At 29.5% G+C, this 24,889-nt stretch overlaps 1 protein-coding gene across 1 annotated transcript in view; it reads left to right on the top strand.

The window, feature by feature from the left end:
* Nucleotides 1–337: 337 nt before the first annotated feature.
* The window catches only part of LOC105145021 (uncharacterized), a 34,213-nt gene continuing 9,661 nt past the window's right edge, over nucleotides 338–24,889 (top strand). Inside the window, exons 1-4 of the mRNA XM_011054318.2 lie at nucleotides 338–727; nucleotides 15,787–15,866; nucleotides 17,854–17,932; nucleotides 22,775–22,947. Of these exons, the coding sequence (XP_011052620.2) occupies nucleotides 705–727; nucleotides 15,787–15,866; nucleotides 17,854–17,932; nucleotides 22,775–22,947 (355 nt within the window). The 5' untranslated portion in view covers nucleotides 338–704. The remainder of the gene's footprint in view (nucleotides 728–15,786; nucleotides 15,867–17,853; nucleotides 17,933–22,774; nucleotides 22,948–24,889) is intronic.

Below are 24,889 nucleotides of genomic sequence, written 5' to 3' on the forward strand. Positions count from 1 at the left end.
GAGCATAAATCAAGCGTATAATAGGTAGGAAGATATCTATTATCTCCGATATTGCTACCAAGATTTATGCATAAGCCACCTTCCTCCTCTATGCGCCAAAACTTCCTTTTTGCTTCTTTTGTCAGGCTGGTCAGACATGCATTGACTCGCTTACTTCCACGACGACTTCGGAGTTCGGCGCCGCGTCGAACTGACTCTGAGCGCATCATGGTTCATTTCTTCTCCGTCGCTCGGTCACACTGGCGTATCTTCAGTCGCGCTCGACTTTAAGTCGAGTGTCGCTCAGCGTGCGAACTCTCTTTCCTTCTCTTTCCTGCAGCCATTCGCTCACTCTCGTATTCTCGCTCTCGCTTATAGAGGTGGCCAACACGGCGGCACCTCTCGCTTTCACTCGCCGCGTGGTTGTGCAAAGAGGAGGCTATCACGGCGCTCGTGACAGAACTCTCAGTATTCGCCGGAGAGTCGTTGAAGATACGTGTTTCTTCTCGATCTTATCCGCGAGATCAGTGTAACGTCTGAGAGAAAGAGAGAGAAAGCATAAGAAGTTGCACGAGCGAACGGAAGAATTTTCACCGAATTAAATCTTTTTACTGCCGCACCGAAAGCGACAGCGAAGAACGTGCGGGACCGCGCTGTGCGCGGGAAAAGGCACGCGATTGTAAGAGCGAAGACACAGACGAGAGCGAGTCGAAAGGGTGACAGAAATGGTGACAGTCAGCTGGCTCAGGTAAAGGCTTAGATCATTTTTTAATCATTAAATTAGATCAATAAAAATGAAGCTGTTCTGTGAACTATTGACTGCAGAAAAAGATTTGTAATTATTGTAAAATTCTTTAATATGATTGGTCTTGTTAGTTCCTCACTGAATCTAAATGTATAAACCACTCTCAACAGTTGCAAAGTTACTTTTTTTTACCGAAAGCAGCCAACATTGATTTCTTATATTTGTATCAATTATTACGTGTTCGAAAGAAATGTATAAGGTCCTGATAATCACGAGGTTTCTTCTTTTGAGAAAAAATGAAAATTGTTCTTTCACCGGAAGAGCGCAAAATCAAAGGTTCATCGTTAGGTGTTACGTGGGAGACGATTAGTATGAGTTAACGCTTGTCACGATGATAGCTAAGCTTTCCGCAAAGCGCGTAAAAGTGACTTTCTAATAAGTAGTTAAAACGGTACTTCATCATGCACACTTGTTGAATTAGGGGGTTTATTAAAACTTCGTTAAATAATCTTCTTGCCTTTCATTCTTACTTAATTGGACACTTCACGAGTGTATCGCACACTAAGAAAAAGATACTTAAAATTTATTTATGACAAATATATTTAGATATTTCACTGGAAAAAAATTATTTTACTTTAAACAAATCTTTATTTAAATACGGCGAAATAAAATTTTATTCTTGACAAATAAATCACCTGTTTCATTTTTTTACAATTAATGAGATATATTTCACAAAAATGTATATTTCGTCATCACGATCAAAGTTTTTCATAATAAGAATCAAAGAAAACGCTATATATATAATAACATTTGCTTCGCAATATACTTCAATATTTTTCTCTCAATGAAAGAGATTTCAAAACATTAACTCTGAGAAAAAATTGTGAGATAGTGCAATTGAAATAAATTTAAATAAATTTCATTTGTTCTCGCATTCTCACTCTAAAAAAAGAACTAGTGCAGAAAAAGCAAACGAAAGATAATACCCGCATACGTATGGAGGTCGCTTAAATGACAAAATGATAATTTTTTTATTTCATAATTTCTGTTCATAAATGTTCATCGTTTGTTTAACATATTCTATTATATAACCAGAAAACTTCTTATTCATCAGAGATTTTTCTTGAAGTACTTCCGATTAAATTCATTTACATTCAATGTGCGGCCACATGCCGCGATCGCTCGCTCGATTAACTCTATGATAAATAAGAAGTTATGAAGTCATAACATAATTATATTTTCCGCTTTATTGATGAGAAGACGATGCGCGATTGCTCATCGCGAATTATTCGGAGGAGATCAACATTTTTATTATGTAACTCGCATACTTGTTTGAAACGCTTGTTCTACTTATTTATCTTATTCTATACACACGTTTGATATTTAATTGTTTCCGTGAACTATGATGAACAGTGAAATAATAATGTAATTGTGTTTTCCGCCTTGTAATGAAAAAACAACGCTCGATTGCTTATTGCGAATTATTCCGAAGTGATCAATATTTCTATTGTGTAACTCGCACACTTATGTGGAACATTTACCGGAACACTTGTTCTATTTTCTTATTTCTCTTTATTCTAGTACCACACACGTTTAATGTTTTATTTCCGTAATAATGTTTATTATTATCACTGTCATAAAATTTTCATAATATAAAAAAATAAGGAATTATTAAAATTTTACAACTTTCTCGAATATTCCACTAATTGTGATAATAAAGATAGTTCAATGGAGTTCAGAACATTCGAATGTAGGCCGAAGATTCAAGTAGTGCAGGTCTCTAATTAATCAGACGCGTTTACATGTGTAGTCAAACATTATACGAAAATGTATTTCTAATTAAAATGATTTTTAACAATGATAATTTTTAATAGCTGAGACATCAAGGAATTAAACGTTTTATAATTTAAGTTTTATAATTTAAGAAGAGAATGGAGTTTAAAAAAAAGCATTTAGATTCGATTCTATTAATGAAAGATTTAACAATAATTAGAAAAAAATAAACAATAAGTTAAACTTAAATTTAAAAAAATTAAAATTAAATCTTTTAAATTTTTTTCTAATTTGTAGAATTAGAAAAGATAAAGAATAAATTGCATCGAGATTAAAGTTAATTTTACCTTGGTGAAACTGATAAAGATTCAGATACTTAATTTATCGAATGTTTTTAAATCTGCATAATTAATTTTACTTCAAGGAAATGATAGTTTCTGACATCAATCTTGAGAAATGCCAGTATTTGTGAAAACTCAAAGATCTGAAAGTCCTACAATATTAAATAATAAAGTTTGAGATAAAAACATTATAAAATGCATCATAAATTAAAAATATTTAAGTTATTATATATTCAAGAATCCTTGAATTCCAGAATTACATGTGATGCGTTAGCAGTTAGATAATTTAATGCGAAGATATGCAGAAAATTTTTTTAGGCTAATCGAGTCCTTTATTGCTTCCAAGTATACGATATGTCATGGTAGTTCTAATAATACTTGGATATAAATCAAAGATTAACTTATACATTTCTGAAAATTACAGAGTGGTTGCAATGAGAGAGAATTAGCTTACATTAGACTAATAATGGTATGTACTCATCTGCGTATGTCGGATACAATTATAGTAATATGTTTCTCTTGTGCAATGTATGTTTTTTATCAATACCCATAAGTACATAGTATATAACAAAGGAAAATCATCAAGATTCGATGCAGTCGAGTGAAAACTATCGTTAATATTTTTACGTTGTAGTATCATGCAATATCATCGTAAGTATAATAAAATGGGGTTAGCAGTACTAATAATTTACATACTTTCAATGGAGAAAATTTCGATTATTTAATGCAGAGAGAATGAATAAATAACAGATTGTGAGAATTTTATAAAAACTATATAGATATAAATATATAAACTAGAAATGAGAATTTATCTTCTCGGGTATCTCTTTATGCTCTGTAGAGCAAGATAATCTTGTTAATGTAATTAAAATCTGTTTATATAAATATCCGACACGATTTAAATTATATTTTATTAACACTTTAAAGAAAATAAATATTAATTTCCTTTATGAAATGCAACACTTATTACAACAAATTGATTAACATTACTTAATGTTGATTTGTATTAAATATCATGATGTGGCGAACTATAAAGTCGAGCATAATTAAACCGCATAAGTTATGGCTTGGCGATAAATCTTTCAGCCGTGTAATTATAGAATCGACGCTTTAACGCTTCGCTAGCAAACATGCGATACTATTCTCTTTGTCACCGAAGAGGCACAAAATATTCGAAAAGAAAAAGAACATTGTTAAAAATACTGTTTTTCTGATCGTAATTGAAAGAAACTGAATGTCTCACGATCGATATTTTATTCTATATTTTTCGTCTATACTTTCTCTTCACTACCTTAAATGCTTGTTTAGAATATATTTTATATGATAGATTATTTCCATGGTATTTTATAATTATGCTTCACTTTAGAGAACTTTGTGATTTCCTCTTTTAAAATAATGCGTACAAATATGTTTAATCGGTTTAATGATAAGATGAAGTAAAAAGTACTTAAAACAGAATAATAAAAGCTTACATTTCTTAAAAGAAAAATGATTTTATGGTACTACATAATTGATTTTTTGAGTCTTTGGATTTCTTTTAGATAAAAGAAAATTTTTTACTAGTTTTTTATTTAACAATAGACAATTAGATACGTGTATATGATACATATATTATTATAGACAAAAAATTACAAAAATTACAGATTGTTATAGTATATTATAGTTGTTCTTATTATAACTGCGACTGTAAACATAATTGTTATTTCCACGTGGAATCGCAAATGGTAATGACATTTTATTGCATAAATAACGTTAAAGTATTAATTGCCACAAAGTTTTATTCCTTGCGGTCTATCAAGCGGTTCTCTTTTGCTGTATCGTTAAAACAAATTATGTTTTTTTCTCCTCTGTTAGTCTAAAATTAAAAAAATATATGTTAAGCATACATGTGTCAACGGATGCGTTAATGTTTTCTCTTACTAGTAGCAAAAGTATCGTTATGTGTATTAAGAGAGCAGTGAGTCAGTACACATTTTGTATAGAAGGGGAAGGAGAAAGCATCATAGAAATTATGAAACTATCTAATCCTTCTTGCTAGTGACTTTTACTAAAAATTATATATATCAAATATATATTGAGATAATATGCATTAAACTAATATATATATATATATATATATATATATATATATTTAGTATCTATCAAAAATGTATTAGTAATATTTAAATATAACATATTAAAAATATGTTCGATATTAGATTATCATACAAAAAATAATTAATTGCTTAACTGTTGAAACGAAAAAAATAGATACCGAAAAAATTTCAAAATTTTGTAATCACGTAATATATTATAAACTCATTATATTTTATTTACAAATATATTCATTTAGAATTAAAATTTATAAATTTTGATACATTTAGAAAAGATACAACATTAATTATTTAAATTTCGTTTACATCCATATTTTGTTCAATTTGTTTTTTAATTACATTATTTATAACATGAACGTGACACTTTGGATTAAGAGATTAAATGGATGTGTAGTGATCGTTCATACATTTTTATACAAACAATCATCGTTTTTATGCAAACAGCGTCGTGCGAATCATGCACTTTCTCTCTCTCTTTTAAGGCTACCGACAATAAGTTCTCTCCGGCTCATTATAATCTTGTTCATGTTTTGATAAATCTCGCATAATAAGAAAAATTATACAGAAAGTGAGGGACGTTGTCCACTTGCAGTACGGCTGCTTGAAATGTTTTCTCAATTTGACCGTCGGATATGATTGATACGCTACCGCGTTAATATTCAGAAAACGCGTTTATTATAAATAAAACATATCCTAGAACATTTCCTTTATTATTTTCTTTCTTACATCTATTGAATCACATTTAGTAAAAAGGATATGTTACTTAAGAGGCATACAATTGTTTTTTACACGAATTAATTCTTTTACACTAAGAAAAATTTTTGATTGAAAATGAACAAACCAGTATATTCTGATTATATCAATCAAAATTCTAGTTATCATAATTAAACATCTGGTTATCTCGATTAAAATTTTAATCTGTAGATTTAACCAGAAAAATTTATCTTCCATTTATTTTCCAGAATTCCAAGTAATCCAACCAGATTCTCTTTTCAGTGTACTGGTTATTTTTTTAAGAATTGGATCTCATTATGTAATCTTTATTGCCAACGTAAATTTTTCACTTACATATTATTTGATCTTTGACCGAAAGTTTTATTCGTCCATACTGTTCATATTTGATTCCTACATTCATTTAATTAGTAAAAATTTGAGAGGAAGAACGGTAATGTCTAGTCTTGCGGCGATTATTTGACGTGCAGAAGAGATGCAGTCATAATAATCACCTTCTTGTCTCAGTCGCGATGCAAGCTGCGTTTACGTAATCATAGACACCTACGAAGTTCTCGATCAATTGGCGAGACGGAACGATCGCGCGCGCGCGCTCGTACGTGTGAGTAGCTACTTTCTAAAACACGAGGAAGAGTCAGCGGTAAGAGCACGAGATTCACTTTTTAATAACAGAGTATCTTTATTTTATAGAAAGTATAGTATTCTCTCTGCACCGAATATTATAAACCAGCGGTTTTATCACCAGTCCTCGCATACCGCGATAATCGGTACGTGATTCAGCATTTACTTTATTTATAAACCACATCCTTCTAGGATGAAAGTCTACATGATATGCGAATCTCGAAATTTTTTCCCTTACTCCTGTATTAAACTTTGTCACTACGGATATTTTCGCAGTTATAAGATACGCGGACGTGTCTTATTAATTGTCGGAGATATTGTATACTGCTCATGAGATAGAAAACCATCAGCAATCGCAAATACTCAGTTGCCTTCCCAATGATGGAATCTTTCCCTTCGTAAGAATATATGTACAGTTTTCTTTTTTGGATTCTTATTTACATGAATATAATAAATGTACAAGTGCCGAAAAGAGGCAGAACGAGTGTCGAAGAATACGATATTTACAGAGTTGATAAGTAACGCGTTATTTGTAACGTCGTTACCGTTACAAGTAACTTTTTTCGGTAACGAATGGGTAACGACATTACATTTTCTTCTGAGTAACGTTCATGGTAACGCAATTACATTTTTGGGATAACGATAACAATTTCACTAGTTACTTTTATCGTTACTTTATTTCTAATTACGTAAAAGTTTAGTCTAACTATAGCCCTGGAAAATAGAGATGAAAACATTAACGGTCTGATTGGCTATCTAAATCACGCGATTACGACTTCTTTTTTTCATTATATTCACAGTTCACGTATAGACTTATGTCCATTTCCATCAATGTAGATTAACTTTAATTTCGGTTCAACTTACTCTTCGTCTTTTTCTAGTTCTAAAGATTAGAAAAAGATAAAGAGTAAATTGAACCGAGATTAAAATTAATCTACATTGATGGAAATGGACATAAGTCTATACGCGTGAACTGTGAATATAATGAAAAAAAGGAGTCGTAATCTACGTTGATAGAAAAATATTTATGAAGTTGTATTTAAAAAAGAAGGAAAGGATAGAAAGAATTATTTAGCTAAGTGCAGTATTTCGAAGCAAAGAAACAAGATACGAATGACTCATCGTGAATACTCTAAGGGTAAAATTCAGATTATATCTTAGTTATATCCAGTTACACATAACTAAAATATAATCTTTACAGTGTATTTAATTTGTTAAAATAAAATATATGTATATAATGCAGATTATAAACAATATTATTTTTTTATTATAATATAATTTTATCCTTAGAGTAAATAATTCTTTCTATCCTTTCCTTCTTTTTAAATAACAACTTCATAAATATTTTTTAAAGATGTTAAAATATATATATGAATCTATTCATAATTTTTATATATTTGCAAAAATTATGGAAATTAACCTACACACAAATAACGATCGTGCACAATAAAAGAAAATTGTATATGTATTAAGAATGTACATGTATTAAAACGTATTGAATATGTATTAAGAATATATGTATTAAAATGTATAATTTAAAGATGTCTAATTAAAAGTAATACGAAAAATAAATTTATTTAAGTATAAAAATTATAAAAAATACAATATATATTATGTAATGTGATAGCATCTATTTCATTCATGAAAATAACTCACAATGTTTACTATAGGCATATATTTTTTGAACTCTATTCCTCTACTAAAAAGTAGAATTTTGACATCTTTTTTATATTTACTGCAAAAATCTGCATATAATATTCCATTAGCGTTAAGGAAAAAAAGTAATGAAAAAATAACGATTCGTTATATTTTGAGTAACGATAATGGTAATGAGTTACTTTTACAAATCAATAACAAGTAACGGGAACAAATTATTAGGGAGTTTTTGCAATACCGTTTATCCAAATACAGTAAATGTTAAGGTCAAGTTATCTTCTTCTTAACAATTACTTAAGAAAAGGATAATGAGACTTTAACATTCACCGTATCTGGATTCACGTTATTGCAAAAATTCTCTATTTTTTAGGAAAAAAACGGTAACGATAATGAATTATTTTTATGAGATAACCAACTCTCATATTTATTGTAACAAATTACTTATGTTTGAAATTACTGTAATAAAATATAAACAGAAATTTATATAAAATTTACTTGTAGATAATGAAATCTTGAAGATCTTAATTAACTAGATGTATATAAAATCATTAAAATAGAAATTTTATATAGAAACAAATAATTTTAAAATTTTTTTAAAATTTTGTCTCAACAAAATATAAAATAACAAAAGAAATTTTGTTTTTATGGTTAATGTTTTGAAATTTTGAAATTTTATATTTTTCATATAACTTCTTATATATAACTTTGAGTTTTAAGTTATTAACTTTGAGCGAATAGAACTGAGAAAATAATGATAACATATCCGATATATTATTATCGGCATCACCTGTGAAGGTGCCGCAGGTGCAAGGTCAGTGATACTTTTCCGTTGCACTAACCTATCACGATCCGGATTTAAAGTTATTTATCTGGCGAACGTCGTTGCAAATCATAGGTCACTATTCTCGCAGAGCGCACTAACACATACAAACATGCACACACACCGCATGCAATAAGCATTAAGTCGGCTATTATAACAAGGTTCTTCAGCTTATTGTACTTGAAAACATTTCATAATGTAATCGTAACAGTTATAGACTTTCTATTGAAACTGAATAAAATTTTTAAATAATAATAATACAATAATAAAAAGAGAAAAAAGTGAAAGAACAATGTAATATGTAACACACACACATAGAGAGAGAGAGAGAGAGAGAGAGAGAGAGAGAGAGAAATGGAACAAAATAAAGAATTATCGTATTTAAAAATTTATAATTTTTATTAATAAAAAAGTGGTATACTCTCTCTAAGAAGAATCACTTTCTCTGAAATTTTATATTGCAAAAGTATGCGTTAAAGATTTCAGCAAATGTTTGGAACTTAATAATCAACTTAGCTGTCACTCGTGAATATCCGAGAATGTACTAAGCTCGAGAAAACTGCAATACTAATGTTGTTTAAATATATGCAAGCACTAAGAAATGTTAATTAAGCATAATAATTACAGTCAATAAAACATAATTATTAATTATTTAAAAGTTAAAATTATCTATCTAATCATTCTACATTGTTTTTCCTTAAGAACATACTTGCAGCATGTTAAGTTGATTATAAATTCTTTTTCTAATTAGATCAATAATATCAATAATTAATGCCGTGTGTGTGCAGAAGTATCGCATTCTATTTTGAATTTTAAATATGTAAAATACATATATGTATAAATTATAACATTAGAAATTAATCTTTTTATTTTATTGCCAATATAAATACTTAATTAATGCGTTAAGGTACACAAAAAATTATACTGTTAAATTATTCTACATTGTTTTTACAAATGTAGCTACATCCTTTTCATTTTTTGCATAGAAGTTTAGCAATTTATTTTTCATTTTTAACATACTGTCGCCAAGTTCCGTTGTTTAGAATTAACCGCTCGGTGCAATAAGAGACGTGAATGTCCAATTGCGAAGCGAGCGGATTTATGGGCTGATCACGCGCAATAACAAAGGAACGCGGTGAATCGCGGTAAAGAAGGTTGCCGCGAACTTTTGTGTACGGAGACACAAGTCATTAGATCATTGTTGTGCGGGCACGTCCGAGCGATTATCGCGGTGAATGCGGTAGATGTAATCGCGAGTGTCACGATGAGATGACGATGAAATCAAGGAGAGCGGCTTTCTGTTACGAAGTCGTCCGTCTCTTGTCATCTATTGTACTGCATAGTTGCAGTATTTTTTCTTCTCTTGCATACAATTCATTATTAATCGAAAGCTACGGTTTTAATATCATAGGTATTAATTCTTTTGTATTTGAATCGCGCTCGTAATTAATGCAGCGTCCATTGTAAGCACGTCAATAGAAATTATAATTATTATGCATTATAATCTTGTCGCAAAATATATTTAATTTTGCATATTTTTAATAGATATATTTTTAATAAGTATATTTTAAGATATATTTTATATTATATAATGTTACAATAATTCATACCTTTTCTTTTTCTTGTGTGAAAGTTATGGCTTTAATAAACATTAATTCTTTAATACTTGCATCATTTACAACTAATCTTGTTCCTTTGGAAACTCACTAATAAAGATATAATTATTCTATATTAAATATATAACAAATTTAATTGAATTAATTAATTTTGCATATTACTAATATATTTTATATTATTACACATCATTATTTTATATTATTACGACAGAATTTTTCACATACAAAAAAATTAATTAATAAAAATAAAAATAAAATTTACACTGAAAAAAAATTCATTAACTCTTAACAATATTTCTTTAAATAGTATTAAATAAATATGAACTGACAATAAATATAAATATTTTCTTAAAAAAAAAAAATTACATCAAATTAATGATTTGTATCAAATAAATATATGTTTATATTTAGTAAAATTTACGTCGAAATATTCAAACAAATATTTATTAAAAATTAGTATTTTTTTCAGTGTAGCATAGAAATATGTTCCGTTTAAAAGATTAAGATCTAGAGGACATTTAACCGCAGTGCAAGATAAAATTATGCAATTGTCTGAAAATCATGTCATTCTTTTATTAAACTTCTACTTTCACGAACATTCCGATTTTTTGTGTGTAAAATACTTGTCTTTGTTACATTGTATTTTATTGTAGTGTTGCAGTAATCGATTACTATATCTGTATAACATATGTAAAACTAATGGATAAAGATTCTATACTCTTTTCTTTCTTTATCATTATGTTTTATTTCTATAGCATAATGTTCACTTATCAATATAGCACAATATTCATCTATTATAACTCAACCGATTAGTAAAACATCCATAAATAAATTCGCCGCGATTAATTCGTCCTTTGCAAATGTTTATTGCGACTAAATATACGTAATATTATAAAATAGAGAAATCCGAAGATGAGAAGGATGACGACGTCACTTATACCGATTACAGCAGTCTGCGATGTTGTAAGACGAAAGAATTCGTTTGGAAATGTTCACCTGTTTTGATCCGTAAAGTGATCACGTATTCAAACCAATGTCAGCTCGATAAAATTTCTACCAAAGTGTTGAAACGCGTTAATCTTCATCATTGTTTTCTTTTTTGATGAAAGCTGTCAAAGTGAATTCTTTTCTATATCAATCTTCAATTTTATTCAATCTAAACAAACGAGATTTGAAATCCGCGAAATATAATTTTGTATTTTGTATTTTAGTATTTCAAATACTAATATCGTACTAAATACTTAACAATTAATCTGGTTATTTGAGTTACAAAATACAAAATACTTTCAATTTGAAATACAAAATACGAAATACAATTACATTACAAATACTGTATTGAAAATAAAAGTTGTTGAAATAGATGTTTAGCTTGGTATAACGAAATCTTTGATCCAGCAAGATTGTCGCTAACTTGAATCTTCATATCTTATTTTCGAATCGAAAGAATATAAATTTCCAGCTGTGTTTCATAAAAATTTGGCAAATTTGCAAGCAAAATGTCGTAGTCGTGACGTAATGATCCCTGATAAGAGATGATCCAGATTAGATATGAATATTGTATTATAGAAACAGTTGTATCTTGTACCATGGACAAGCTGTTTTTCTCATAGGATGAACGTACCATTCAAAATATCTTTAGGCGAATATCCCATTAGCACTTTCACCCGCATGTATTTCCTCGGGAGTATCGTCGTTATTCCGATATTTACCATCTCAAAAAATTTACTGTGTTATATTCATTTACTGTTGTGGTTCCGCTGATCCATTTAGTTTCACACTCAGTAGAGAGGTTTCATTCAAATGGAATTTTATTGTTACATATCTTATAGGTAAAAGTAATTTAAATCCTCACAATAATAATCCGTACAGTATATATATATATATATAAAATTATTATTTGAAATATTATTTAAAAAAACTTTCTTATTCTCATTCATCAAATTCATTAAGTAAATTATTACATATTATTATATTTTCGAATTAATTAAATTTGAATAAAAATATTCAGATAAAATGTGATAGATATAAAAGAATTAGTTTAGTAAGTACAGAAAATATTAGAATTCTGTCTTTATAGATGTAATTCGAAAATATAAAAGAGAGAGGGAGAGAAACGTATTTACGTAGTAGAAATCGATTCTTATGAGCATGTCTAATTGAGATTCGACTTCTCTTGATAGCACTCGAGCTACCGGCACATTATATGCCCCGCGGAGCGATACTTTTTGGAGATATGACCATCGCCGCTCGGGGCATAAAATTCCGAGGACCCGCGTACGTATCCGATCCTTGCGAAAGATTTCTCCAGTTCCGTTGACCCACTGACACTGAATTATCATTTGTATGTGTACGTGCGTGCATGGGTCTTATGACTGCGACCTCTTACAGTACGGAAAGTCGGATTCGTCGTCTGCATCTGTATGTTTTATCTCGTAGGACGACACTGTCGTATATTACAACGTCGTGTTGGGCAAGGTGATCCATTATTGAGGCCATAATCAGATAATTTTGCGTGAAGGTAAAAGTGGTTTCTTGTGATAAATAAAATTTCGAAAAATTAAAAAACCAATTTATATCCTCTGTAATATTTCAACTTAGGTAAATGTCTCTAAACTTTATTCGCAACATTTTATATTTTTGTTTAAATATTTTTTTAGAAATACGATATGTACTACATCTATGTATCATTTTTTAAATAATCAGTTAATTCATTTTCAAATTAGTTTATTCTGGTTAGTCTTCTTAATATAGGAAGATAATTTAGATATGAGAAAATAAATAGACATAAAGAATAATAAAAATAATATATATAATTTTTTTTAATGATTTAAATGTGAAGTAGACTGCAAAGAAATCGCAAAGACTTGACGTTGTTAAGAATCAAGAATATTGATTCCGGAATCAGTTCTAGGATAAGAATAATAACTCTTAACGCGTCCACTAGTTTTTTAATTATATTATTTTACTTATGTTATTTTACTTATTTTAATTATATTATTTTACATACTAATTTTATTATTTTATTGCTTATTGTTTAACAAATGCTATCTGTACACATAAAATAATAAAGTATCCTTTTTATTTCGATGCATATCTTTTATTTTTTTTCTTGCACTATTCGTTCTTTTCAATGCAGTCCTTTTCATGGTGATATCATGCGAAATTAATTTTTGTCTGCAAATCATTTACTTTCTCTCTCTCTCTCTCTCTCTCTCTCTCTCTCTCTCTCTCTGGAAATTAAAAAAATTGACTTTTTCGATTCCAAGCTTCAGTCATGCTTACCTATATCCTATACTAAGAGAAAAATATTAGTAAATATTATTTACGTTTTTTTCGATATTTATTTGTTATAAAAAGATTTAATTATAATGACGTGATATACATTTCTGTGAAATATATTTCATTAATTGTAAAAAAATTAAATTGATGGCTTATTTGCTAAGAATAAAATTTTATTTTATCTCTCGTAAATAAAAATTTATTTCAGAGAAGTAAATACATTTCTCACAAATAAATTTTTATCTTTTTCTCAGTGTAGTAAGCAAAAAACATTTTGGAACATTTCAGCAACATTGCAGCAACGTTGTAAAGGATTTTTAATTTAAATACAATTGCATGATTACGTTATTTTATATTTTTCCAGTCACGAAATTATGTTATTATATATACTTATCCTTAATAATATTTAAAGTATATTATTATATTTAATAATCTGTTACTCGTCTATTTCCAAACCCTTTTATAAATCACACATACACATACATGCCTACATACCTTTCGAAAAGAGAAAAAAAAAAGAAAAAACATACATGAAACATAACATGCGAAACGGCTACTCTCTCTTCATCTCAAGCCGGCTATACAAGCCCGCGGATACAAAAAGGAGGAAGCGCGCGTGCGAGGATATTTACCTTCTTATTTCCTAGCAAGGAAATTCTCCTGAACGTACATAGTCTGTCATCTGATCTTGATTAGCTCATAGATATCTGTCGGGCAGCAAAATAACCTACGTCCATTTATCTACTCTACGTTTGTAATTGTTGAAAGCTGGCAATTTTCCATCATACAGACATATCCGTAATAATCTTTCTTAGGAAGTATAATTTCAAGTAAATACGGGTATCTCTCATTACTTTACACATAGGTCACGTGTAGAAATCTTTAGAAAAGTGCCCTATGGCCAATGAGACATTCTTCATGTAAATGAACTTTTCCTTGGTGATCAATTATCAGAGGTATATAACTAGTGAATCATATGGCGTAAAACACGCTTTCTCGTAAATATATATTCATGATCACATTCTATCAAATTGCGTTAAATTTACACTTGTATTTTATTTAAACACTTAATTATTTAAATCGCGAATTTTAAGAAAAAACTGATTTCAAATTTTCAATAATATAGTTGCCTATTTACCATTATATTTTTATGTATTAAAACGAATGTAAAATGTAATTTTTGTATATTATATACCTAATATCATCATTAGGAATATGAAATGAAATATAATTTTATTTCAGTTTATGTGAAACACAATCGATTAGAACAATTCGAAGTTGTATGAAAATAAAAATCGATGCTTATTGTCAACAATCAAAACTGGAATTAACACCGGTTAAAGCGAGTAAGCGGATTCGTATCGAGAATGAGACGAATTCAATCGGCTTGTTCTTGATCTTTTTTTTTTTTCTTTTTCCTCTCACAGAGAAAGTACATACGACTACCTGAAAGCATTTGCAATGTTGTTGTACGCCATATATTTTCACGGATACGATGGACAATTCTGATACTTTTTTAATTTCTTTTTTATTATTTATACCGAAATTTTTCATGGTGAATAAAGGTACTGTTACGTGACAAATTATTATTATTATTAATAAAAAATATATATATATATACACTAATCTTATTAAAATATTAAAAATAATTTCTTCAAAAGAAAAAGTGATATTTTGTGATATTTTGATATTATTTAAATTTACAATTTGTAAACTTTCACACATATTTGTATAATATTACTGTTCAAGTTATTAACAGAAAATAATTTAAATGGAAGAATAATTTAATAAAATTATTTCTTTATAATACATTTTATAATTATCTTTATCACGTAACGATATAAATTATAGTCGCATCACTATCACTATTTGAAAATAATTTTTAACTCTTCTTTCAATAATGCGTTCTTAGTTTTAATAATATTTTATTGTAATCTACATGTACACAAAAGGATCTAAAAGATATTTTTTAGCTTTAACAAATCCTCCCCTCTAGTGCTTTCAAGAACGTTCTTTAAAAAATAAATAAATCCTGTGGAAGATATTTGCGCTTTGATTGCATTGTGCATCATTCTTTATAAAATTATTTCAACGGAATAAAGAAGTAATGGGTCTTCTATTTTGGTTTCAGAGGCAGCCTGCTACTGCTGTGTATATTTGTTATCGTGGTGCCAGCTCTATCGTCGACAATCAACCAGTTCGATATTTCCGGTAAGCGTACTTTATCGTAAAAAAAAAAGAGCATTATTTGTCTTGCGTTAATGCACATTACTCATTCATCTCATGCGTCACTCTTAGCGAGGTGACGCTAACACCCCGCGACCTGATTTCGCCATGGACTTGCGTCGCCGTAACATTTTCAATCTATGCCCACAGCATCCTCACAAATTCTGTTACATTCTTAAAAGAAGAATTTTGCCTTGCTTACAATATCATTCTCTTTAATAGATAATGTTGCATTTGTCAAGAGAATTAAACTGGACATTCTATGCATAATACAGAGGATGACTTGTACTGACATATGGAAATAACGATAATTACAGTCAATATAATGCAGAAAATGTACAATCTATTAGTCGGACATATCCAACTCGACAATTAATAAAATCCGACATAAATATAAATGTCTACTTTGCGAAAATAATATATAAAATCAGCTTTTTTAATTGGCACTTGAAAAAGTAATTTTTACAAAGCAGACTTCAAAAATTTGCGAAGAATTAGAAAGGACTCAGAAAAGACGTGTATTAAAGCTTCTTTGCATAACTATTTTTTATATTGCCTTTGTTTTTTTTATCATAATATATTTTTAAAATAAAACAATATTGTTTAAAATATTTTGCGGAACATGAAATAGAATAAAGCTTTATTTATATTTATTATGAGCACGTATACTTTTTTAGTAAGAGAAATAAAAAGAAAACTATGACCATTAACATATTTTTTATATTTGCATAAATGTAATTGACCAGAGTTAACCTTTATAGCTGATGATATATCATCTTTGGTAAGGAGCGTTAAATAATTTGCAAGAAAACACACGCTAACTAGCCTTGCAATTCTCAGAAATCCTTTAACATTTTTCAGGATGTAGATATCCGTCAAATTGGTCTTGTACAAAAGACCACAATTATGTGATTGACGAAGTAGTAAGCATATAATTCTTTCATCGGCATTTAATCGAATATGCTAATTTTTATGGTAATTTCGTAAAAAGAGAAAAAAATTATAAAGATATATGTTGTATACTTGGTGCTGTCACTTTCTCTCTCTCTCTCTCTCTCTCTCTCTCTCTCTCTCTCTCTCTCTCTCTCTCTCATTGCTCGAATTCTTGACATCTGAATGAATCAAATAATGCATCCTTAAAGGATTTGCTCTAGAATATTAATTCTAATAAATAAATATTGTACCTATCTACAATACTTTCCTTCTAAAAATTAATTAAAATATATACAAATAAAGTACTTTGTAAAAATCTATTTATATAAACATGGATTTATTTTTTTAAATATTTTTTGTATCATATTGGTCTATGATTTTATTGTTTATTCAAGAATAAATTGCCAAAGTCTAATTACGTAAAGGAGGAAGCGAGTTGGTGGTACCAATTTGAAGGAAACGAAAGACAATAGTGAGACTGCTCTCACACACATGTTGACACGTAAAATGTTACGAGAAATTAGAATTTGTAAGATTGTAAGATTACATCATGAATCAGAATAGAAGGAATCCTTGTTAAGAATTTCAATAATTATTATTTAACATTTTTTTATATGTATATGATTTTTTTCATTCATGTATCTTGTGCATGTGTTTGGCATTACGACAGGTATTTTAATTCTAAAGCTTGTGTATAAAACATATATGTATATATATATGTATGTCAAGGATTTCCTATTTACCTTATTCTATTTCAAATATATGAAAAAAAGATATGTACGATAAAAAATTTCTAACTTCTACAAAAAATAATTATTATTATTGATAGAATAACTCTAATATTTTCGAATGTCTGTACATTTGAAGAACTAAAATGTACCGTTTAAAATTATAACTTGATATGAGATAAATTTTTTATTTAATAAAATAATAAATTTATGCTTTAGATAATGTATATAACGATTTTGCACTTGATCTTTGATGTATGTAAATTAAAAGACATAAATATATATAATAGTCTGCACATTTCTTGTTACAGAATACGTCTACGGAGTAGATCATGATTTGCAAGCGAGAGCACGTTCGGCCATCGAGGCGGAGAGATTCGCCTATCGATCGTAAGTTACTCTCTGTTTTCGAAGATACAGATTTCGCTAAAAAGAACTTTGTCGTCCGGCTGTAAATTCCTGAAAAATGCATCCCGATGAAAACATGCGTACTTTCCCAGTTATGTCGATTAACGAATAACCATAATATGTGATATTATCTGATTTATTTATATATATGCGGTATTATTAGTCTGGTTTATTTTGCTTTTATGAATTCCGGTGGCGAAATGAAAAATCTTGCCAAATTGACTTTTATATAATCTATCTATTTCAATAAGATCCGTGATAGTAGAGGAATTCTGAAAGCTATGTTTGCGCGCATATACGAACGCACGTTACGTTTACATTGCCGAATGTATAATGAAGTCGGATCATAATGGAGAGAGAGAAAAAAAAGATGTCATTGTGGGCGTCAAGGATAAACGGTCTTTCTCGTTCATCGTTTATAATTAATGAGAAATTAATTTTCTGGTACGCAAAAAAAAAGAATATTCACTTCTAGAATGTTATTTTTCTATTATTCATGTAAGACATCACTCAGAAATAAGAATCACAAAAATTTTTGATATTGTTGTATGATGTCTTAATATTTATTACTTCTTCAAATCCTTCTAAAATTTATACGGGTTTTAATTAATGTATCACTATCTTGACGTCTGCCAGTATTCAAGGAAATTAGCCAGACAGTCGGCGCGACAACGGTTTACATAACATTTTTATTTTTATTTTTATGATTAAACATTTATTAACAACAATTAGCATGAAATCGCTGTAAAGATGCATAAGAATGCAACCTATTTGCATCATAGAAGCATAAAATATTGAAATATCGGATGTTTCACATAAAATAAACAAAATGCCGCGCGTTAATAATATAATTTACAACGCCGTGCGATAGCTACTAAGTCGCTAGGTTTCTCTTTTTCTCTTTTTCTCTCTTAAAAATTTAAACTAAATCAATATACATAACGGAAGCTGAAAAGTAGACATTGCTGTAAAACTGCCAATTGCTAGAGACGAACAGTGTTGACCGCTTTTCCGCAAGAATACCATTTTACATTATAAGGAAATTGATTCCGTCACTTGCAATTTATTTGTATCTTTCACGCGCTGCTGAGAATAAGAAAAAATTCAAAATTTTTTTTTCTCTCTCAGCAAATTATCTGATTTTGATATAGCATCATCATTCTAAATATAATTCAAGATATATTTCAAACAAGTTTCTTTCTGGAAATATATTATGGAAATAGCATTTTATTATATATGCACATTATTTTCATATATTATTCTAAATCTTCTAACAAAAAAAGGAAAGAGAAATACATATTATATCAATATAGATTGATAAAAAAATGTATTTTGTATCACTTATTTGTTCTAAATAAAGAAAAGTACCGATTACAAGCAGCGGAAGTAACTCGTGTATCAACAGATCCATTAAGTTTTTTGCTTCTCATGAGAATGGGTTTCTCGTTTATTGACTTGATCGACGAGTTGTCGCACGTGTTTCAACACGGACTGGCAACATTAGAGAACGACAGGCGACGATCATGGCCACGTGTAAATGGCATATCGTGTAATGTTCATGCGTACACACCTCCTCCCGTGACCAGCAGCCTTCTCGAGGTCGAGGAAAGGGAATAGTGACGGCAATGGTTTGCACGAGAAATCTTCCTCGTGACTGAAATGCCGATGCCGGATCGGTCGACACCGGTAACTCCTTTCCTCGACCATGAAAGTAAAAGCGCGCGCTGAGCACGAGAAGAAAAAGGGGAAATGGAGCAGGAAGGACACGTTCAACTTCTAGCGGAACTGGATTCTGTTCTTTCAACTCGAATAAAAGGATGCGTAGATAGTCGAGATCTGTGATGCGAGGAAAAAATAATTTTGCCAACATGTCATTATTATGAAAAGAATTCTTATAAGAGTTTTATTTGCAGAAAATATCGTGTATGGAAAATATTGTAACTATGTATGACAATTGATTCTCATTTCGTCGTATCAAAGTGATCTTATCGCGATAGTAAAATGCATTTGCTGTGGATAAGCTATATTTTGCTTTAGCATACAGTAAATCGAACAGTCGCTCTTTTACGAAAAAAATTGTATCCAATAAGATTTATTAAATTCCATACTAAATTAAATAAAGAATATAATCGAAATAGTACTGTCTCTCTTTAACTTTTGTACAATGAAACCTAAGATATTGTATAAAAATTTTATATAAGAATTAAAGCCATTTGGAATAGGAAGATCCTTCAATAAGAAAACAGATATATATATATATCAAATGGTTTTAATCCTTATATAAAATTTTTATACAATATCAATTCATTCAAAGACATTTTTTCTTCCAACTAAAGTAATAGTTATTTAATTCTCCTTCAAAACATTGTTCAAAATGTTATGACAAAATTGCGTTACCTATTCAAGTTCTGATGACGACAATAATAATGACAGTAACGACATATCTTATTCCAACCGAAAAGTTATAGATCCGGATTTTGTGTCGCAATACCTCCGTTCGTAGAGCATACGAAAGAAAAAATAAGCTGCACTCGCTTAGCACCGAGACATTATCTGTTTTCTGTGATTGAATCAGTATACTTTTGGAACTTAAAGTGAAATAGGTATATTTGATATTTGTCGAAAGCGAAAAAGAGCTAGTTCTAGGAACAGAAAATAGACTACATGTCTTCAGTAGAGAGCCTCACAGAGAGAGAATGGCAAACTGCGCACCCGTCTTCTCTGATTGGGTATGGGCATCAAAGTTCCATAGACATGGAAGAGATTGGAGAAATCTAGTCATGTGACCCCCGTCCTGATTGAACGGAAGCATTCATGTGATGCAATTTGCTACTCTCTTCCTATGAGGCTTTCTAGTCTCTAGATAGTACCTGATAGTATCTTACAAATCCGCTAGATGCATTTCACAAGGTTTACTCAATTTTCTCGATAGTGTTCTACAATAATCAAGAAGTGTTATATGAAAGATTTGTATTTTTAATTATCAGGGATGTCGCGGAGTGGAGAAGTGAAACTCAAACTCTAACCTTCGAATCGCACCTGGGAGCCCTCGCTGTAACAGAGGGTATAATTTACCGCGGCATCTTTCTTTTGATATTCTCCGCCTTTAAATTTCGTTTTGTGAAAGATCTATCTTGCCGAATGAAATAGTTGCTTTCCTTTTACACCGATTCTCAGATAATTTACTTGTGACATCATTACGGTTGAATGTGCATTTACGTTCTGATAAGTGAGATTCAACTGAGTTTTTACCTATAATCTGCACAAGATCGAGATCATGTGCATTAGTGAGTCTCGTAAGCTCACTTTAAAAATGAGGTCATGACCTGTGTTGTCATGTGATAATTTTTTACTGAAGTATGACGCAAATAGTGACATCATTAATTTGAAAGCTCAGCTCATTTCAGACTTGTTTTCACTTGTGTGTAAAATGGAAAGCAACTATTGTGAAAAATATACATATATGTTATTAAATTCTTAATTATTAATTATACATATATGTATACATTAAAGTTTCATATCCATTGTATCAATATATTTAATTTTTATGAGAGAATTAATTAAAAAATTTTTTTGTTAAGAAAAATCTAACAAAAGAATCGATATGCCGTTTAGGGAATTTATTATAATAATTATATACAGATTATAGATCAATAAAATTTTAGCTATAATGAATATCAATTATTATTGTTTAATAGCAAATTTCTTTAACATGTTTGTGAAATTATTAAAGTTCCGAGTGTGTTTTATTGCATTCTAAATAACGAGATGATCCAAAAACAATATATTTATTGTTAATTGCCAAGCGTCTCATTGTGTATCTTTCTTGTTATAATTATCGTGTCTCCAGATATATTTCTAAGAAGAGAAGCTTTAACTATAACAAAAGATCCCTTTTTTCATTTTATTGCGAAATTCAGAAAATAATATCGACCCTAGTGATAATATTGCGACTACGATAAAAAAAAAAAAGAAAAAAGGAAATACGGGAGATAAGTTATGTAAAAGGAAAGAAACAATAGAGAGAAAAGAATGATGGAAATGGAAGTAGATAATTGCTATATTATGTTAACGAACAATTACTGTTTTACAAAACAGTAATTGATTGATATATTACTGGGAAAAATTACTATATTCATTCTGCAATGTCGAATACCAAGTGGTAATTCTAGTAATAGACTATTACATTGTATTAAATTACTGAAGACATTCTTGGAAATTTTAAGCGACCTTTATGGCATATTTTCTCGCACGTTAATCCAAGTGATTTAATTTTTTGAAACTAGGAATCTGAGAAAGCTTTTGTTTTAACTCTCGGATGTATTCTTCAGAAGACTATTAGGGTTACTCTTGGTCTTGTACTTAATTAAATAATAAACAAAAAAATCCGCGTTTAAATATAGTTTCAAAAAAAGCAACAGTTTTTTACGATGTAAAGGGCATGTACGAATTTGAAAAGTGACGAATACATTCAAGTGACCTAACTATCGCCAATTAATCTAGTTAATGCTATATATAAAATTATTCATTGAAAGTTCGATTCGTATTCTCAATGCCGAAACAGCAAAAGAATTTTCATAGAAACTTCAAGTATTAATAAAATTTTTGGAATATTATATGAACACTCTTCTTGAAATATTATTTTGGGATTTCAGAAATATTTTATGAATATTTTAGGAACATTTAGCGTTACTTGGGAAGAATTAAAAAATATCCATTAATTTTTATCATGTAAGCTGATATGCGTTTGCTATTAAATTCCCTTCAACTGTCTCCATCACTATTTGTTCATTCAGAAATTATAACATTTATTTCTCTTTTTAGGCGGGCAAATAAGATACAATTAGTCAACGCAACTTGCAGAGTCCGGTCAGAAAGGCCCTGTCCACCGAGCAAGTACAGAACACCGTCTGGTGCTTGCAATAATGTAAGACATCCTGCCTGGGGTGCCAGAGGCTCCCCGTTCCTCAAATTACTGCCATCAGAGTATTCAGATGGTAAGAAAATGCATAATATATCTTTGATATTCTTAGCATATTGTTTTGCATAAAATAAAATATTAAATCGACCACTTGAATAAATTAATAGAAATTAATATTGATCAGGCTACATATATATATATATATATATATATATATATACATACATATGTATGTGTGTGTGTGAAAAATAAAGAAGAAAAAAGAGTGCTTATAATTAGTCCTGATACGTTTATCTTAACACTAGAATATCGACATTTAATTTTCCAACGCATGATTTGAGAGAAAGTTTATATATTAATATTAGAGCGATGTGCTCTCTATGACTGAAAAATATTCTATATTTATTTGCTCTGATTAATTAATTTCATTAGCCTTAATCAATCAATATTAGATTTTTATAAAAGCAACATTAATATATTGTAATATTGTCTTTTTATTGAGCATTTTTAATTATCGTTAACAATAAGTTTAAATTTAAATACAACAATATTTTTATCGATTTTCTGTTTTATATATCTTGTATATTCTATGGTTCTTTTTTCATAAAATATCAAGACTAAATTCGCAAACGATTACAGCTAATTATTGAGAACTCGACTCGTAATATCGTTGACATTTATACTCATCGCGATTACAAACTTACATTAAGTAGAACGTTAATGAACGTTGAACTTGAACATTGAGAATAGAAAACGAAAATTAATAATAAAATGTTCGTGTTTTCAAACTATCTCTTTACTTCGATGGCAAATTAATATTTATGATAACAAGGACCTGTTTCGTTATCGCAATACTATTTTCTCCCTTCTGCAACTGATGCAGTACCGAGAATGGAAAGTGAAAATTGGAACGCGCGTGCTAGTTAGACAAGTGAGCCTAGATCCACTTGATCGACTCGTTTGGTATGGCCGATACGCGCAGCCTTCTCGAGGCCTTAGAGAAGATAGATTAGCATGCGGAAAGGTGCACACGCGTGCTCGTGAGTCCGTTGAAATAGAGAGTTTCGTGAGTGGGTCTTCTCTCCCGCCTTGTGTATACGCTATATCAATTGCGACATCGTGTAGTGCGCGCGCAATGCAAACAGTATAAAATAATAGGTTCTTACACACCCATGAATCCGCGCTCGCGCGATCATTTGTTGCCGGCCGTTACGTGCTCGCACCGCGTAACACCGTTACTTCTTTCTTTCAATCCCTTCTGTTTTTCCTGGAAAGAAAAAGCCTCTTTCTACCTCCGGCTGTGTTTCTTCACCGTGAATGTCGCGGTTTGTTTATTTTATGATACCCGTACTGATCTCTCTTGATCACTTCCATGTTATTGTTTCCGGGACATTCGTTTAATGATGGAGATTATGATGGACATGCACATAATCGTGACAGCGATTTTGTATGTAAAATTATATCTTTTGTTATATACATTGGAAATTTTGAAACACGCATAAAATAATTTTTGCTTTGCAAAAATACTTATTTTAATTTTTGTTATAATAAGAATCAATGGAAGAGATGTAAGATCAGATTTAGAATCATTTATAGTACATGAAAATATGAATATCGGAAGAAATTGTGAAGTCTAATTTTTAGAATTTAGTTTCTTGTAAAATTCTATGCTTAAAAATTCACAAACAAAATTATACAGACAAAATATATACGCATATATTTTAATATATATTGCAAGTATTTTTTTTATAAATATATTAATTTTATATAAAACTTCATATAGCCATTTTTATATAAAGTGCATATAAATATAAATACCTACATGTATCCTATCTATCTATATACTGTACTTATATACATATACATATATATATATATATATGTGTATATAATATATAAATGATATAAATACACAAATATACAAATATGAATATACACATTATATATTCTAATTTTATAAATACTATTCGTATTGCAGTTGCAAATAAAATTGTAAACAGAATTTCTGCAAAGAATTA

Source organism: Acromyrmex echinatior, chromosome 15 (genome assembly GCF_024713525.1).
Source record: "Acromyrmex echinatior isolate Ae372 chromosome 15, ASM2471352v2, whole genome shotgun sequence".
NCBI lineage: Eukaryota > Metazoa > Arthropoda > Insecta > Hymenoptera > Formicidae > Acromyrmex > Acromyrmex echinatior.